Source organism: Odocoileus virginianus, chromosome 11, assembly GCF_023699985.2.
Source record: "Odocoileus virginianus isolate 20LAN1187 ecotype Illinois chromosome 11, Ovbor_1.2, whole genome shotgun sequence".
In the NCBI taxonomy this organism is placed as follows: domain Eukaryota; kingdom Metazoa; phylum Chordata; class Mammalia; order Artiodactyla; family Cervidae; genus Odocoileus; species Odocoileus virginianus.
Window position 1 is genome coordinate 69,648,839 of NC_069684.1, and position 14,037 is coordinate 69,662,875.

A 14,037-nucleotide genomic window follows, 5' to 3' on the forward strand; every position below is an offset into this window, starting at 1 on the left:
CTGGTCACTTTGAGGAGTAGTCTTGGAACATAAAAGAACCAGAAGGCAGCTTTGAGGACATTTAGCTCACATCTTTGCTTTCATTTGGGAAAACTGAGGCCTGGAGAGTTGAGGTAACTTCCCAACCCAGCAAGAAGAAGCCCAGAGTATCAACCCAGGTTGAGGAGGGGACCCAGTTATTTCTCAATCACATTGTATTCTGGAATGGCCAATTTGTCCACGTCACTGTGATCTAGAAACACGTGAATGGAACCCACAACTGTGGGTCCCTGCGTACAGAACAGCTGTTCACCCCAGGAAATCAACTTTTTTTTTTTTATTAAGAGAAGTTGAAAATTATTTTAAAAGGGAGAGAGAGGTAGCTTCTCCTAAAAATAGCCATATGCAGAAGTTCATTTTTCACCCTCATGTCTTTTGCTTACGAAGCAATATTTTTAAAGTTTTGAGTAAGAATGCAAAGCTGGAGAGCTCTAGGGAGGGGAGGGAGGGGCAGAGAAACCTTTGCCAGGAAATCTGTGACACTGTGGCTTTTTGTGAATGGGAGGCCTCGAACAATATAAAAGGGGGCACAGTAGGTGAAGGTCAACACAACAGGGGCTTGCTCTTGCAACACCAAACCACAAGTCCGACTCAACGAAGAAAACAGAGCTCCGCCATGCCCAGCAGCTCAGCCCTGCTTTGTTGCCTGGTCTTCCTGGCTGGGGTGGCAGCCAGCCGAGATGCGAGCGCCCTATCTGACGGCAGCTGTACCCACTTCCCAACCAGCCTGCCCAACATGCTGCGGGAGCTCCGAGCTGCCTTCGGCAGGGTGAAGACTTTCTTTGTGAGTATAAAGCCCTCCTGTCCTTCCTCCCTCCCTCCCTAGGACTGCAGGAAGAGCCATTCTGCAGGAGCTCACAAGAGCCTCCTTTCCATCCACCTCCAGCCTCAGCATCCATTCCCCCCGAAGCTGAAATTCTCAAGAGTCCCTGGTCAAACTGTGGGTTCAGTGAGTTAATTTGAGCTCTGGTGATACAGCAGATTGTGCAAGAAAATCTGTCTTTAAAAAATGTAAAGGCATTATCTCACCTATGCTAGGAAATCTGTACAGGATTCTCTGGAGCTCAGTACCTCATTGGCTGGGAGAAATCACAAAGGGTCTGATTGAAGGGGAAGATATTCCCATACCCCATGGCAGGGATACAAAAGTTGCCTCAGCTTGGAGGGCTTAAAGAACCTAAAAGACGGATGGTTGGATATAGCGTATATCGGGGGAGACCTGCCACAGAACATGCATGCCACTCCCAGAGAACGGTCAGTGCTGCAGCTGGATGTAGGCAGGGAGGAGACAGAAAAGCAAAGGGTGCTGGGGTGTTGGCAACGGGGGTCCCTGCACACTTGACACAGCTTTACGGAAAGAAGACTGGGACCCAGGCAGGCTTCTGCCTTGCCTTCAAAGTCAGCCAGATTTTTAAAAGAACTTGGTCCCCGGAGGAAGGAGACCTGGTTTAACAAAGGGCTCCAGCACTGTTGAATGTCCTGTTTCGAAAGCCCTCCTTTCTGTTTTGGAGGCAGGGCTGGGTTGATTAAAAATCAGAAAGTCTCTCCATAAAAGGATATCAGAAAGACAGTCATTCTCAGTATTGCTCCAAACCCTGCGTTCACTCTCCTTGTGTTCTTCTTGCAGCAAATGAAGGACCAACTGGACAGCTTGCTGTTGACCCAGTCTCTGCTGGATGACTTTAAGGTGAGGGCTGGGGTGAGTGTGTTTGGGGGGTGTGTGTGCCGGGAGCGTGCAGTGTGACTAAGGGAGGCTCTGCTTCTTCGCCTGCAGGGAGCTGGTTCGGCTTCCTTCACTTCAAAAAAGGAGAAGTGGGAAGACCTTAACTCAGCACATAGCCAGGCGGAGGCAGGGGGTTGGGTGTTGCCAAGGGCTCCGTTCCAGGGGGGTGGCCACTAAAAAAGATCCCTGGGGAACAAAGCCATCCTCTCAGGCCGTATAGCCCTTCCTCCCGAGTCATCACCTGCCTTTCCTTCTGCCCTTAGGGTTACCTGGGTTGCCAAGCCTTGTCGGAAATGATCCAGTTTTACCTGGAGGAGGTGATGCCACAGGCTGAGAACCATGGGCCTGAGATCAAGGAGCACGTGAACTCGCTGGGGGAGAAGCTGAAGACCCTCCGGCTGCGGCTGAGGCGCTGTGTGAGTAGCAGACCGGCTTTGGCTCCTCTGGGCTCGTCCTGAGACCTCCTCTTCCAGCCCTGCTCTCGCCCAGAGACCCCGGGACACGGGCCCGCGGGCACCCTGCCCCTCCAGAGCCCCAGGCCTGGCTCGGCTCTCTCTGAGCCGCGGGTGGGGGTGGTTGCTGAGTGCTTACATGTGAAGATTTGCAATAGCTTTCCTGTTATTTGTGAGTCATTCGTGGGTTATTAGCCAGTCCCCGGTCTCGACGTGAAAGGGGCCCAGAGCTTCAGCCCGGGCTCCCTTGTCGCTGGGGACCGAGGCCCTGGGCCCCACGGGAGCAGGCAGAGGCGGAGGGCCCGGGAGAGGGAAAGCCCCTTCCTCTTCCTCTCGACCTTTTGAAAGCAGAGCTTCAGGTGGGGCCCGGCTGACTGTCAGGATTGTCCCGGCATTGTAGAAGGGCCAGGGGGCTCCTTGGTCCCAGGCTAGTGTCTGCGAATAATGCCCCAGGATTCCTGACCCCTCCAACCACAGTGACACCCTCCCCACCATTTCCTCGTCTCCCTCGCCCATGTTGAGAAATCGGTTGGGCTCTATTTGCAGGACAGCGCTAGGCAAGGGGGTTGGCTGGCAGGGCTGACCCTGTGTCTCTGCTCCGTGGGGGACTTAGAAATGGTCCCTGTGGCTAGGATCAAGGAAGGGGACGGGCCAGAAGCAGGACAGGACGGAAGAAGGGCTGGCTCAGCACTCTGGGTGGCACCGGGATGTGCCCAGAAGGGAACTCCAAGCCCAAGGTGTTGAAGCAGTCTCGTTGACGGTGGGGAGGAGCTCCTAGAGACACACAGGTCGCCTGGCCCCTGCCCGTGTTGTGTCTTCTCTGCCTGGCGGGGAAGGGGGCCCGGCACAGTCTCCGCCGAGCTGCAGGGGCAGGCGTTCAAGATGAGCAGGTCTCCTCCTGCTCCCAGGTTGTCTCCCAAGCACGGAGCACCCGGGACCGGGCCCCGTGGTGCTCACACTCTCTCCTTTCCACAGCATCGCTTTCTGCCCTGCGAAAACAAGAGCAAGGCGGTGGAGCGGGTGAAGAGCGTCTTCAGTAAGGTGAGCTGGGCTGCTGGCAGGGAGGGCCTGCGGACCGTGACCTCCGTCCACTCCCGGAGGGGCGTGGGGGGGGGGGTGCTCAGCAGGCCCTGAACTTTGCTCAGAGGGGGTGTGGGAACCCGGCAAGTGGGGTGACCTCTTCATCCAGTGAGGGGCTGCCACCTCAGTTATATTTGTTTTCTGTGAAGTGTCTTTGGGGGTTTCTAAATGACTGCTCCCTGCCTTCGCAGGCCTGCGGGTTGGGCCAGCCAGCCAGCTGTGAACACAGTGAGCGGGGTGCTGGGGAGAGTGACAGAGGAAACAGAAAGTAGCTTATTGGGAATCCAGTCTGAAGCCACACGTGCAGGAAGCTGACACGTGAACGTGCACTTACAAACACACTCAGGGGTGCAGCCTGAACACCCCTGAACCCAGAGCAGGAAGCAGAGCTCTCCTTTCCTGGACTTGGCCCCCCCTCTCTTTCCAGCCACCAGCCACACCACACAAGGTGCCTGAGAATCCCAGCTCTCAAACCAAGTGGGCTTTCTCACTTTCAACTGTCCATGAGCTCTTCTACCCCAGTTTCCTGAAGCTGTGGGGCCTGTGTCCTCCTTGTGGGCTGGGGACAGACCCTCGGCAGGTTCCAGCATCGGGGCCATGAACCCCCCTGCAGTAGGCCAGAGCAGCAGAGCTGGGCCTGCTCACTCCACAGGCAGGGAAACATAAACATAAATATACCTTTCTCTCTCTCTCTCTCTCCTTCTCTCATTGTCTTTCTTTCAAAGTGTTTCTGCTAATGTGTTTTAATCAGATTTTGAATAAGCATCATGTGCACACATGACCTTTAAAATTGCCGGAAAGGCACTATTCAAAAAACTGCGCTTTGCAAAGTGACTGTTTCTCTTGCTGCCCATTGGGCAAGGTCCAGGCCAATGCATAACCTTTGCTGACAGTCGGGCATCTCTCCTGATGCCCAGAGTCTGTCCATCACCCAATGCAAGCAAGCTAGCGCAGCCTCTGGGCCCAGGGCCATGACCATCCCAGCAGGGACCCAGTCACTTGCCCAGAGGGAGTTTTCACTGGACACGTCTTCTCTCCCCACACAGCTCCAAGAGAGGGGTGTCTATAAAGCCATGAGTGAGTTTGACATCTTCATCAACTACATAGAAACCTACATGACAATGAAGATGGAAAACTGAAGCATTCTAGGGAAGATCTCCAGGATGGTGACTTGACAGACTCTATGACATAAACGGAAGATCTCTGAAGTCCGATCCAGGGCTCTGGAAGAGCAGAACCAGCTCCCTGGAGACCTCTACTGTACCTCTCTCCTAGAATATTTATTACCTCTAATACCTCAGCTCCTACATCTATTTATTTACTGAGCTTCTCTGTGAACTATTTAGGAAGAAGCCGAATATTATACTTTTTTTCAATATTTATTCATTTCACCTGTGTTTAAGCTGTTTCCATAGGGTGAAATACCCTATGGTATTTTAGTGTTTAAAGATAAATTGTAAGTTATATAAAGAAATGTTCCTTGTGGAGCCAACTGTAGTTTCCATTCCAAGCCTAACCATGCTCGCCAGCTGTTGGGCTGTTTTCCCTGACCGCCCTCTAGTTTCTCTTGTCCCTGGACCCACCCGGGTCCCTGGGCTCCCCGAGTGTTATCGAGACTCTTATGCTCCTAGAAAGAGAAGCTAGGGAGCCCCTTTGACTATTAATATTCCAGTGGCTCTGAGGGATTCCCCTGACCTCTTTCCCCAACCACTTCATTCTTGAAAGCTGTGGTCAGCTTGTTATTTATAACAACCTAAAATTGGTTCTAATAGAACTCAGTTTGAACTAGAAGCAACTCAATTCCTCTGGGAATGTTACATTGTTTGTCTGTCTTCATAGCAGATTTTATTTTGGATAAATAAATGAGTCATTAAAACCACATTATGGTGTCTGTTGACTTCTGTCTGGCTAAAAATGTTCCCTCAAAGTTTCCAAGATAGAGGAGAGAAGATGAATGAATTCTGCATTCCAGGGAAAGAAAGCTGGATACCATCTCCCAGAAAAGGGAAGCCTCCAAACCTGATCAGGGAAAAGCTTCAAATGCCTTCACCCCTTCAAATGCCAAGAGTGAAGGCCACCCATGGACCATAGTCTTCCCACAGACTCAATCTTTAAAGAATCATCCTTCATGATCGTGCTAATTTTCAAGGCTAAGGATGAGATTCCGTACATACCAAAATTGAAAAGCTAGGCAGAGAAATTTTTCCAGTTTTCTGGTTTGGGGGTTTTGGTGGGTTTTTGTTTGTCTTGTTTTTTGTTATTCTTTTCTGCTTCTTCAAGTTCCAAAGTTCCAGAGGTGAATATTAATTTACCCGGGTTATTGTGAGGATTAAGATAAAGGGCTACATGTCTCCAGACACTAGGGGATGGTCCTAGTGCACACGATTGGCTGTTATTAGTATTCACACCTAAAATCTTCTACCAAATTCTCCTTGAGCTGATCTCAGAGGCAATAGGCTGGACCCAGTAGGGTAGAATATAAGCAAGGCGGCCCAAGGATTCAAGCCGCTGCATTTCTGCTCTCTCCTTGAGCTGCCAGACAAACCTGAGATTGGCTTCAGACTGCGGTCTGCTGGGAGGGGCATGGTGGCTGGGGAAGCCCTGCCAAAGCCCCAAGACTCGAGGCAGAGAGGGGAAAGAAGGGCTGAGGAACCCCGAACCCCCTCACTCTCTGCCCAGGCAGTCCTGGTCTGGGGGAGGGTGGGAGCCGAGTGGCTGTGGTCAGTTTTTCAGTAAAACCTGACTCACTCCGGTTAAAGTAACCATAGGAAGGAAGTGGGAAGCATCAAAGCTGAAATTCTGAGATGAAAGGTTAGGGTTGAGAACAGAGGCTAGCATTAGAGAGAATAAAATGATGTCGTTTGCAGCAATGTGGATTGGCCTAGAGATGGTCACCCTCAGTGAAGAAAGTCAGACAGAGAGAGGGAAGCATCTCGTGACAATTCTAATATGCAGAATCTAAAAAGAAATGATACAAATGAGCGTATTTACAAAACAGAAACAGTCTCACAGACAGAGAGAATGAACTTATGGTTACAGTGGAGAAGAATGGGGGAAGGGATAGGTAGGGAGTTTGGCCTGGATGTGTACACACTGCTGGGCAACAAGGACCTCCCGTCCAGCCCAGGGAACTCTGTTAATGTTAAGTGCCAGCCTGGATGGGAGGGGAGTCTGGGGGAGAATGGATATATGTATATGTATGGTTGAGTCACTTCGGCCACCTGAAACTATCACAACATTGTTACTCAGCTATGCGTCCATTCTAAATCACTTCAGTCGTGTCCGACTCTGTGCGACCCTATGAACTGTAGCCTGCCAGGCTCCGCTGTCCACGGGCTCCTCCAGGCAAGAATACTGGAGTGGGTTGCCCTGCCCTCCTCCAGGGGATCTTCCCCACCCAGGGATCAAACCTGCCTCTCTTAGGTCTCCCGCATTGGCAGGCAGGTTCTTTACCAGTAGCGCCATGCGGAAAGCCCTAATCAGCTATACTCCACTATAAAATAAAAAGTTAAAAAACAAAAAAGAATGGAGGCTAGCAGAAGACAATGAGAGAGGGAGGGAGGCTCTCTCTATTGAAAGGGAGAAGAAGCCAGGAGCCCCTCCACTGGGAAAGTTCAGGTGGTTGGGCTTGCTGACAGGTAATGCATTCTAACTTTGGTTTGAGGTTGACACCTCACATGAGGGAAGTGGGCATCTGAAACCAACAGAAAGAAACTCACCTAGAGAAGCCACACTGCTGCTAAGATGCTGACAAAAACTATGACTTGTTGAGCACTTCATTTGAGCCAATCCATTCTAGGCCATGCACAATATGCACCAGTTACACTTGATATTTTGCTGCTGTTTTCTATAAGAAGAAACTGATGCTCAACAATGTTGATTGGGCTCGGCCACATGAGTGATGTGGAGAATGGACCAGTGAGAACAGCAGCACGAAAAGCCTTTCCTTTTGGACCAATTACCTCTCATTGCGCCCCTGCCTCCACAAGTGAAGCAGATCAGAACAATAAAAGTCTGCTATTTCACAGTTTCTATAGGTCAGGAATCTTGGGACAGCACGGATCTCAAAGGCGGCAGTCAAAATGACAGCTGGGGAAGCAGTCACTGGAAGTCTTGACCGGGGCTGGACAATTACATGCCCAACAGCACACTCACAGGGCTATTGGCAAGTGGCCTCAGCGCATCACTGACCGCTTGACCTTGGCTTCCTTGAGCCGCTGCACACAGCTTCCTGAGCATCTTCACGTCATGGCAGCTGTCTGCCTGAGCCAATGATCCAAGGTGGGGGGCGGGGCAGGGCAGGTCACGGTATCCTTTTGACCTAACCTCAGAAATCACATACCATCACTTCTGCCACATTCCATTTGTTAGAAGCACATCATTAAGGATATTCCAGGGGAGAGGAATTAGATTCCACCTTTGGAATGACAGAGCATCGGAGAACCTGTGGACATGTTTTAAAACTTCTAAGAATTTAGAAGGAATTGCTTTGAACAATCCATCAGGCATCCGGATTGTTAAGGGGAAGGAGGAGATTTGGGTAGACATCAGAGTGTGTGGACAAGTCATCATCAAGGATCCTACCCTCTTTGATCCTCTCTAATAGGTTCAATCTAACATAATTACGTCTCTGAGCCTCAGCATCTCATCTGGAAAGTGAGCAAAACTTGTTTTCCAGGTGTTGTGAACTGAATGTGTCTCCTCAAAATGTGTGTGTTAAAGCCCTAACCCCCAGTATGATGGCATTTGGAGATGGGTCCTTTGGAAGGTAATTAGAGTTAGATGAGGTCATAAGGGTGGGGACCTTGTGATGAGATTAGTGTCCTCATAAGGAAAGACGGCAGAGAGCTCATGCATGTGTGATCTCTGTGTTTTCTCCCTCCTCCAAGCACAAAGAAAGGATATGGTGTGAGGAGAAGAGGCCTTGGGCTGAAACCTTCTTTGCCAGCACCTTAATCTTGGACGTTCAGCCTTCAGAACTGAGAAAAATAATGTCTTTTGTTGAAGACACTCAGTCTCTGGCACTTTGTCATGGCAAGCTTGAGCTGACTAACATACCAGGTGTGACGTCAGAGCCAAGTGGAGTGTCGGGTATGAAGATGTCCATGTGTTTTGAATAGGAGGTGCAGAGATGAGGCCTGGGTCGGGACTTTGCTTCCTAACTTTATTCTCTAAGAGGAGCAAACCTCCTCCCCTCATCCTGTGTCCACCGGGCCCCTCACGGCAGAGGTTGGCTGTCAGTGGAGAGCGAGACTCCGCTTGCCTGTGGTCCCAGCTGCCTGGGGGAGGAGGGGGGAACCCATGAGATCAGCTCCCCAAATCTGTGATGACAGTGTGGTTACCCATCTGAACAAAGGCAGAATCACAGAGAAAGCAAGCATGCTCTTCCACCCTGGGGGCAAGGCACAATCTGGAAGGAAGGGAATGAGGTCAAAGACAGCAGAAAGAGGAAAGAGGAGGAGCGGCCAGATGGCAGAACCGCCCACTCGATGGCCCGTTTCCCCTCGAAATACTCGGCAAGTGGATTTAACTGCTGAACATGGGAACCAGCTCTAGGCCTGAGGCGAGTTAGGGAAAAGCAGACGTAACACTACAAGGAGACAGGAGCTGGATCATAAGAACATACACCCAGAACTTAAAATGGCAGAAAGATCTTTGAACTCGCCCAAATTCCAGAACCGGCTGCAGAATGAACCAGTCAACTCTGTACCTCTGAGTGGCTGGCGGGTCCCAGGTGGTGTGTGTCCCATTATTTAATACTCCCTTTAAGCACTAACTCACCTGATGACTTTACGTACCTTGTCTGGGCCTCATTTTCCTCAATAATAAAGTAAGGAACTAGGTCTGGACCAATGGTTTCTGACTGGGGCCATTCATGTGGGTTCTTTGAAGGCACTCATGGGCTGGGAGAGGACTGCCTTTGAACAATTTCCAAAATTTGAAGAAGTCTAGTGGGAATTGTACATCTGTCACCCCTACCTCCCATAAGTCTGTCCAGACTCCAAAAAATCCATGGGACGTGCTTGGCTCAAGCAACAGCCACTTTGTATGGAAAAACAGGTTACCTCTTCTGATTGAAAGCTCTCCTTGGTCGTTATGTATCACACCTTTGACAAACAATCAGAAAATGGAATGATTTCCTCAAGAAAACATTTAACCAGTCAAAATAGTTTAAAATACAGTCTCTGAGGAAAATTAGTTCCAACAGTCCCTTGTGGTCAAGAGTTTTAAAACCTGTAAGTTCCCTTCAAGCCCACAGTTCCTAATCCCAGCATCAGATTCCTGCAGTCAGCCAGACCCACTTCCACTTAAACCCTCCTCGAGGACATGCTCCTTTGTCTACAAGGTCTGCACTGGGGACTTTCCAAACGGCTTCCCAGTGATCCGTGTGTCGTCAACAGCTCCCCTCCCCAAGCAGGACTGAACACCCACAGAGCCCTGCGCTTTCGGAAGCTCAGCACTCGGGCTGGAGAGGATATGGGAAACAGATTGCTTATTCCACAGCTCCCGGATGCCACGGGCAGGCTCTGGAATCCGCTCAGTCTTGGCTGCAAGCCACATGACCTACTTTAGTATTCTCTGTAATACAGAGAGAACAATCATTCCTGCAAGGTGCTGTTGTCATAAGCAAAAAAGGTGTGGATACATGTAAAGCACAGAGTAACTAATTAAAGCAGCTCCAGGCTTCCAGGGAGGTAAAGAATTCACCTGCCAGCGCAGCAGATGCAGGTTCATCCCCTGGGTCAGGAAGATCCCCTGGAGTAGAAAATGGCAACCTGCTCCAGTATTCTTGCCTGGAAAGTCCCACAGACAGAGCAGCTTGGCGGGCTGCAGTCCACCCAGTCACAAAGAGTCAGACGCGACTGAGCAGCTCAGCATGTTCTTTAGACATTTGGAAAAACGCTCACATGAGAGATGGTAAGGTCAGTGCTAACACCATAAACAAGAGCTGGACATCCTGTGTGCCATTCACTAGACCTATACCTTTCATTATAACACCTTCTTCCTCCCTACTCACCACTTCTAAGAGGAAAGCAAAAACGAACCACTTAAGAAGAAAGAAAGGGAAATGATAGCTTTTTGAGTGCTTGAAGTTGGTCTCAGAAATACTTGGCTTGATAAAGTTAAAAAATATACATATGAAGTACAGTCATTAGAGTTGCATAAATCTAGTGAACTGCTTAACATAAGCACCTAATTTCATCCAGAGCAATAGTAGTTGCACATAACATTAAATATAAATTAGATTAACTATGTAGAAAGTTTCACTTGATTACAACACTGAGATGCGTTCATACATGCTCATTATCCACTATTGCTACTTCCCTGCTAACAACTTGAAAAATGAGACAGCCTACTACCCTGCTTTTTCTTTTACCACTGTTGAAGAAAAAAAATTTTTTTCCAAGATCATAAGGCCATTGTCTAACAGAGCCTACAGTTTGTGCCATATACAACCTGGAACGGCATGTCTATCTGAAGACATCTTCCTGGATTACGGGGAGGGGCAGGGGAGGATATCATTTCCCCAACTGGATCCTATCAAATATCTCCACCAGGTTTAGTTAGTAACTGAGCTTAGTATGCAGCATAAAAAACTAATCAAGTCACCTTACAGAATAATTTCTACATACATATGTGACAAGGATGAGGTTCAAATAAAAACAGGCAGACTGGGCTCCTCTCTGGACTTTGCCCCAAATCAGAATTGTTATGAGAGGTACATTTATTCACTCAGAAGTTGTTATGCTGTAAGTACTATGCTGAGTGCTGAAGAAAAAAGCAGCGAGACAGACATGGAATCCACCTTCATGGATTTCATAGCTAGGGGTAGAAATAGACATTGCAAAGTTAACAACACAATTTTATTATAATTGTGATGTCAACTAAATGGGAAATAGGAACTTCTAACAGCAACTCACCTAGACTCAGGTTAGAGGGAGGCTTCCGTGGGAAGGTGACATTCACCTGGACACAGAGAATGAGTGGGAGCTGGCCAACAAAGGGAGATGACGAGATCATTAGCAGGGAGAACCATGTATTAAAGACCACTTGCAGAGTGGGAGGGGGAGGGAAGCGGGAGGCAGGTTCAAGAGAGAGGGGCCGGATGTATACCTGTGGCTGATTCATGTTGAGGTTTGGCAGAAGCCAACTCAATTCTGTAAAGTAATTATCCTTCAATTAAAAAACAAACAAATGTAAAAAAAAAATTTTTTTTTTTAAGTAAAGACCCCTTAGAACTGAGAAGAATGGGAAGCAGGTGTCTCTGAAGCAAGGGTGATTTTACTGATAGCTGGACTGGGACCCTTTCAGGACCCTCTGCCTTCTCCATACCCTCTCATAATCTGAGGCTTGGAAGTAGGACAGAACTTAAACTGTTTAAGAAAATAAAAAATGAAGCCCAATAAGTGAGGGACATCATGCTTGAGGGAGAGAGCGTTAAGATAAGCTTGAAGCAATGGGCAGGGGTAAAATTTTCAGACTTTCACCTAAGAGCAAAGGGAAGCTATTGAAGGCTATTAGGCAGAGAGAAAAAACAAGTATCTTCTGAACGAGACCACGTAGGGGCCATTTGCTAGCAATCCAGACAAGAGGAAATTGCAGCCTGGACTAAGGTGGTAAGAAGCAGGAATTGGGAGAAGTGCGAGTGATCAGATATTCAGCAGCTACTTACATGACTGGTGACAGTAGGTGATGACCAAAACAAACCTCAGATTTCTGACTTGAACAACCGGGTGGAGAAGAAGCCGGTTTGAAGAGGAGGGTGATACACTTGTCAACTTCAAATTGGCACTTGCCATCTACCCCTCCAAGGATTAAATCATGTGCTGCTGTAACTGCTGAACTTCAATACGGCAGTTGTGTGTTGTGTTGGGAGGTCAGGGCGGAAATCAGGAATGAGCACTCTGTGCTCTGGAAAAACTGGCACAGCAGGTCTCCAGATGGTTGGATATTTTTAGGAGCTGATTTTATGAGCCCAATTTTTGCATCACCTCAAATCTAGAAACATGCTAAATTCCTTCATGATGACATCTGCTCCTCGTGACTAGCAGAAAACTTTTGGTAAGATAAATGCTTGATTGCATGAATGCCCCCTTCACCAAAATGACACATATACGGACCTTCCCTCCCCCACCCCGCCCCACCTCTTTGGAGCAATTTCTCAGAACTATCTAAAGTGCTGTCTCCCGGCTATGTTCCTGATTTTGCCCCAAATAAAACTCAACTTGCAATTCTCACATTGTGCTTTTTTTTTTTTTTTTGAGGTGACACCTTCTACATTGGCCCTGTTGAGTCGGAGTTGCCTGTGAGATTTTGAGTGAATATATGGTCAGCAGGACAGAGACGTGGAGTCTGGACATAAATTGCAGTAGGCCGGGTGTCACTGCTGTAGAGACAGAAAGCGAAATCATGGCCTGGAGGGAATCACCGAGGGAAAGAGTGCAGAGTGACAGAGAAGACAGCCCAGAACCAAACCCCAGAGAAGCCAGATATGTATAATTCAGAGCAGGAGAGGCTGAAAATCAACTTGAAAGAGTATCCTGAGCAGTAAAAGGAAATACCAGAAGAGTGGCATCCCTGAGGACAAGGGAAAGACTGTGCCAAGTGGCAAAAAGTGGTCAGCCAAGTAAAATGCTACTGGGAAGTCAAGTAATGTCAAGACAAAACGCCTCTACTGGATGCAGCAAGTGGGGGCCCTGGTGCCTCCATCTCTAAGACTGCAGGGGAGTGGTGGTGAGAGGTCAGATAGATGGGGTTGTACGAATGCGGGGGGCAGCGAGGACAAGGGTGGACAGCTCTGCTAAGATGCTGGGCCAGTCGGAGAGGAAAAGCAGTTGAAGGCAGAGGAGTGAGATGGGAGAGCCCCTGAACACAGAGTCTCCAGAAAGCAGGAGCGGGTGGGATGAAGGGAAAAGCAAGCGGGGAGGCCTTTGAAAGCAGGAGGAACACCTCCACCAAAGAACAGGAAGGAAGCAGGGACAGCGGGTACAGATGAAGTCTGGGCTAAAGATTCGTTGGCAGGAAGCTGAGGCTGTTTCCATCAGATGGTTTCTATTCTCTCTGAAGAGTCAGTAAGGACCAGAGAACACAGGAGGGTCCGAGGGGAGAAACAAAGGTTTGAAACGACGTTGTCAAAAATGTGGGAAGCAGACAACTCGCAAGAAACACGGCAGCCTTCCAGGCAGGGCGGAGCCGGGAACTGAAGTGTCCTGCCGGGTTGTATCACCTTTCTCAGGACTGTCCTGGCAACCTAGAGGAAGCCTGGAGAAGGTGGGATTGTCTTGCTCCGTGAGTATCCCAGAAGGACAAGGGACACGGGAGGACTCCTAAAGCCGGATTGGAAAGCTGGATCCAGGATTCAGAGTGGACTAGTAAGGGAGTGAAGACAGGGGAGAAGTGATGAAAAGAGATCCCGCAGATGAGCGGGAGGGTGCGCTGAGATCAGGGAACGGTGCCGGTGGTAGCATCTGAACCGCCAAGAAGAGGCAGGGGACAGAGCGGAAAGACTAAGCGAGATTGGGAGGTTGGCTAGCTTTCATGACAAAGTCCAGGCTGTGAATCTTACAGCAGATGACTGAGTAAAGGCAGAGAAAAGATCATTGGAAACGTGGAGGTCATGGAGCTGAAAAGCCACATTTTGGGTAAGTCATCTGCAAGGGCACCGAAGTTACCCAGGCTCACGGCAGTAGAAGGGAGGTCAGCAGAGGCAGTTTGAGGAGGCGTACAGAGAGGCGCTCAAGC

At 49.2% G+C, this 14,037-nt stretch overlaps 1 protein-coding gene across 1 annotated transcript; it reads left to right on the forward strand.

The window, feature by feature from the left end:
- Positions 1 to 520: 520 nt before the first annotated feature.
- IL10 (interleukin 10) lies at positions 521 to 5,175 on the forward strand. The gene is made up of 5 exons (XM_020900911.2): positions 521 to 823; positions 1,667 to 1,726; positions 2,026 to 2,178; positions 3,190 to 3,255; positions 4,341 to 5,175. The coding sequence occupies exons 1-5, from the start codon at positions 656 to 658 to the stop codon at positions 4,431 to 4,433; spliced, it is 540 nt and encodes a 179-aa protein (XP_020756570.1). The 5' UTR covers positions 521 to 655; the 3' UTR covers positions 4,434 to 5,175.
- The last annotated feature ends 8,862 nt before the right edge of the window (positions 5,176 to 14,037 follow it).